The sequence below is a fragment of the Aphanomyces astaci genome (assembly GCF_000520075.1).
Source record: "Aphanomyces astaci strain APO3 unplaced genomic scaffold supercont1.230, whole genome shotgun sequence".
Lineage (NCBI taxonomy): Eukaryota > Oomycota > Saprolegniomycetes > Saprolegniales > Verrucalvaceae > Aphanomyces > Aphanomyces astaci.
This window is the reverse complement of record NW_009798493.1, coordinates 13601-18617: the sequence shown is the minus strand read 5'-3', so window position 1 is coordinate 18617 and position 5017 is coordinate 13601. Positions and strand designations below refer to the sequence as shown.

At 47.2% G+C, this 5017-nt stretch overlaps 1 protein-coding gene across 1 annotated transcript in view; it reads right to left on the bottom strand.

Annotated features, from left to right (window-relative positions):
• Positions 1-980: 980 nt before the first annotated feature.
• The window catches only part of H257_18824 (hypothetical protein), a gene marked incomplete at both ends in the record, with an annotated part of 8279 nt that continues 4242 nt past the window's right edge, over positions 981-5017 (bottom strand). Inside the window, 6 exons of the mRNA XM_009847950.1 lie at positions 981-1155; positions 1203-1282; positions 2374-2441; positions 2549-2819; positions 3348-3742; positions 3972-4233. Coding sequence (XP_009846252.1) covers positions 981-1155; positions 1203-1282; positions 2374-2441; positions 2549-2819; positions 3348-3742; positions 3972-4233 — 1251 coding nt within the window. The remainder of the gene's footprint in view (positions 1156-1202; positions 1283-2373; positions 2442-2548; positions 2820-3347; positions 3743-3971; positions 4234-5017) is intronic.

Genomic DNA, 5017 nt, shown 5'->3' with positions numbered 1-5017 from the left:
TCGGAAGGAGAAAATGGAATCCAGATTGCGGTGGACCAATCGGATGAAGGTGTTAAGTATTCATTCGATTTGATTGGCGCAGAAGCTATACAATCTGAACGAGACGTCCGATTTTTAGCTTTTAATCCACATTACAGTAGACCTCTTACTCATAGATGAGATGTATGGCAGTCTACAAATGAGCTGATAAGCTTCTCCACATACTGGTAAAGCAGTTCTACTTTGCCCGAAAACGTAGTCTTCGACGAGAAGCATGGGACTTTTACGTGGACATCAACCTTTTTCCGAAAGACAATTGATGTTGTTGAAGGGTATTTGACCTTAAATAAGCCTGAATACACCTAATTCATGTGCTTTTTAAGGCAATTGTGTTCTTTTTATAGCATATATACCTGCCATCTTCTGTTATTTATCCAGCACTATTTGTTATAAAATTCCTAAACCAAGCACATTGTCCTAAATGGTCTAAATTCCGAATTATATGATAAAACTACTGTTTCCATCTTCATTGTCAGAGCCAAGTTCGGTGTCGCTTCCAGGCAAATCACGAGGAAAAGTATTCTCCGAAGCTAAAACCATACTCAACCTCACCTTTCTCTTTGACCTGTACGCCTTCCCAGCAGCTCTCTTCGTCTTGATGATCTTTGCGCCGATTTCGTTGAGTCGATTTATGTACTGGGCATTGGCATCACCATCTTCTACACGCAGGGGATGGAGACGGACATCGACGTTGGTCATGGCCAAACACGCTTGGAACACGATGTCGTAGCTCTTGCGGCTCCAACGGTACGTATCGCGCTACATGTGGCCCAGAGTGTCTTCAACCGACCAAGTAGTTCTCAACGACGACGTGATCGCTGGCAATACGGTCATCCTTCGCTTGCTCGGCAAATGTGAGTATACCACCTATCGGCTTCTTCAATGGCAGCACCGCCTGGTTATTGTGCTTAATACATTTTGTCAGCTAGAACGGCCAATTGCTACATGCCAGGCTCAAAGTCATCGGGCGTCGTCTCTCCGGTGCGCGTTGCCCGGTTGGCCAGGTGAGAGTCAATGTTCTCGTCGAAGATTGTCTTGTCCGACACGCTGCCCTTGTAGGACTTGGTGCAGTCAATCGCAAAGCCATTCCGTACCACGGATACTTCGACCTTGTGTCTATTCAGGGAGTGTTTGCCGCGTAGTATATCTTTTTCTCTGCATACGCACCGGCCGGTACATTCATTTGCTGGAACGTGACGTCCGTTTTGTACCGATCATAGTCGGAAAATTCTTTCCAACAAGACTACACCTTGACTAATGACCCTCGTTGTAAGTGGGGTCGACGCCAGAGTCGGCTGGGATGCTTGCAAGCTGGAGCGAAGGGACATGAGGGGCAAAATGTGTGTGTTTTCGATGTGTAACCAGTGTTTTTGGTAATGAGTTAGTGTTTCGTGGGAACTACCATAAGGTCACGAGAGATCTCCATCAAACGAATTGATTCACTCGCCTATTGGCTAGTTGTTGTGTGACGTGAACCACTAATTCTAAGCACAATGCGATTGACCAACCAGAGATTGGAATTACTCGGAATGCATATGTTAATTTTAATAATATTGCTGATGATTTGGTATATGTAAGCGGTCCTCGTCTTCTTATTAATATGGTTCCACAGCTTTTTTTCTCAGAAAACACTGCAGTATGAGTGTTTGTTTATATAGAACTTTGTATGCTCGGACAACATCACCTCATACTAAGGCATCGCTAGTGGTTAGCTATCGCTAACCAGTGACAAGCACTTAACCCCCGGAGATTTAGCATCGTAGATTTAGCATCGTAGATTTAGCATCGTAGATTTAGCTTCGTATGTACTCACCGGGGGTAGGACGGCGTCCCAGGTTACAGTGATAACACCCTCATCGAAACAGTATTTCGGGTCAAAACAACTGTGAACTGTTTTAATGACGGAATTATTCCGTTGCAGGTACAGTAGTCCCCCGCTCAGAGAGGATTCTTCGCTGCAGTTTTGTCGCCAGATCACGAGGGTCAATTGCGTTGTACTGAATGTGGCCCAGTCGCTCGTTACCGAGCCACCACAATGACCACGCCGTCGATGTGTCAACCAATGGGAACTCAAAGACTTCAGGTAGCTTGTGCATTCGACCACCCCAAGTGTACAACATCGTCAAATGGCTACGATCCGAAGTTGCAGTTGTTGGAATACTGGGAGCATGGAGTTCTTGTAGCGCGTCATGAATGGTCTGTCTGAGCAGAGAGGGGGTGATGGCGTTGTTGTTGATGTCGCGCTCATCAAGTATGTTGCGGACTTGACTAACAATGCTGGTCGGGATAATATCGATCGAGGTACCTTGCACCTCAAGAAGCCTGTACACCTACCTCAATGTACGGTGGAATGCTCGACGGTTGAAGTCGTGGCGTCGTGGAGACGAGCTCGGCCTTGAGTGCTACCATAATCAACGGTTGTCTGAAAGGAGCCGTGTGGAAAATCGTGAGTTGTCGATTTTCCACACGGCTCCTAATAATGTCGAGGATGTAGTTGGAGTGGTGAGACCGTGGGCCAGAATGCCACGAAGGTGGGCAACATCAGCAAGTGCAAGGAATGTAGCGCTGATGGCGCCGAGGACAGCAGCAGAGTTGGTGTCCTTGAAATGGGGAGGCAGAAAGCGAATTTGGCATTGTTCAACGGCAGTCCCGCGACCACACGGCCAACAAATTGGGTCCCCTGCACGCTCATAGTGCATGTAGTGTTCGAAGACGCTCACCAACGACCAACCACAGCGAAGGCAGATGCTGACAAGCGATGGACCACCGGTGCTGCCGGCCTATACATACATTGCTGCCCCTTTGCGGATCGAGTGGGTACCGATTTCACCACTTCCAATGGGATTGATCTTGGCCAACGCGGTCTTCAAGCTTTTACCGAATCGTGACCGCTGCGAAGACCCAGGAAACAACGCGAGTACAGAAACTCTGCACACAAGAATTAGTGAATCACAAGTAGAAAATGAGGAATCATATGAAACTGTAACGTTACAAATACTATATAAGGTAATTTGGTCCTCCACAGGCCTCGTCTGGGAGCGGCACGGCCTGCGGCCTACCTGCAGCTTTCCCGACGAGAGGAATCGATTGGACATTCGGTGAAGTGCACGATTGGGGCTCACTCCTCGCCAAGGCACCGCCTGCACAAAATTATACACACGACCTCCGCTGCTGTGCGCGCAATTTTGTAGGCGGATGCTCTGTCGTCGCTCGCTGCTGTAACGCTAGGTCGATTCCCTTGTGTTTTGATACACGTGTGTGTCCCCCAGATTTCTACCTGTGATTCCCTAATTCTTGTGTGCACGAACATTTGACTCAAACAACAACGCGCCAGGTGCAAGCGTTTGGTTGCAAGCCAAGTACAACCCAAGCGCCAGAAAGGCACAGGTGTGAGGTCGCAGAGGGTTTGCGTAGACATGACGAGGGTCACGGCGCTTCTTCCTCTTGGCAGTCTTTGACTTCATGAACGTGATGCCAACCGCGTCTTCTTCGTAGGAGAAATGCGACAACTGAATGGTTTCAGTCGACTTTGAGCGTGCCATCAAGTTCCACGACAGAATGACGAAGAGGTGTTGGAATCCTGAATCCATCGCCTTGATTGTTTCATGGCACAAAGAATCGAAGGCAGCATAACCTAGTGGCTTCTTCCCGCTATCTTGGACAGAGGCACTCTGTTCACCAGTCGCAGTGATTATGCGAATACCTACGTCACTAGTATAGTTCCTAGGTGCTGTTTGTTGGTGACCAACCTTGAAATATGTCCTTGAGGTCACCATCGAACTCAGGCGGCATAGGAACCCTGGCCATCTTGTAGTAGTACCTCATAGCCGATCTGTAACCAGACATTGTGTTGGCATTTACTGAAGTGTTTTGCATGATCCAAACAATGAAAGCGAAGTGGTCGTATGTAAACTCGACCAAGTTGATGCTACCGTCGCCATGCAGAAGCTGACCGCCTTGATCTGTCAGTTCGATCCATTTCACAACTTGGCGAATGCCAGACGCGTAGGCCTTCTTGGACCTCTCGGCCACGAGTGCACCGTGAATATCTTCTAGCGTTGAGGTTTCGCGTTGCGGGAACGAGGCCATTGCACCAGCTGTATGAACATCAAATATGACCCAATGGAAGTGCGAGTATTGAAGATAGGTCACGTGGCCTACAAAGTAACATCGATTACGGTTGTTTGATTTAACCTACGTATTAGAAGTCCAATTAATCTTGGGAGGAAATGAAAAAAGTAGGCCACGCGGCCTACTGCCACAGTGAATTTTCCATACAGGGCCTATGTTATTCATCTTATGGTCAATATTGAAGAAATCCGATTTCTTTCCTAATTGTATTACTTTGTAAGGTAATTGTATCATGTGTGGCGAGCTCTAACTAAGAGCATCTGCACCGGCACCAGTAAATTTCACCCCCATTATCCGGATAACTTGTTCGGATACGCGAGTTACTGGCTCACCTTGCGAATTCCATTAACAAGTCATTACATTTGACAAAACTTAGACAGAATTGCACAAATCCAGTGCACACGCCTAGGTTGAACAAAATCCTAAAATGGACCCATTTTTGATTCCACCACGTTACCACCTTGCAAGACGTCAGTGCACGACTGTAAGCACGCCTTGCATAATGCTGTAAGATGTAACCAAGTGCCATTTCGTTTTTGGTGATGTTCTTGAGATCAGCAACAACAATGAAGTCTATGATCAAGAGATCTATTAATGCGTGCCACTCGCAAAATAGATTAACGATGTGGTTGTTGTCGAGGGACCAATCCCAAAATCGATCGCAGCAAAATGACTCGGTCATACATTAGTATCCGGATGCCTGACCAGTCATGAAACTCGGGGGATTAGTCGTTTATAGATGAAGGCACCATGCGACTGGAACAAATTCCTGACGAAGGCCAATCACAGCTAGTGCATGCGTCTACGAGTAATGCGTAGCTGCAAACCGGTATACTAACATATGATA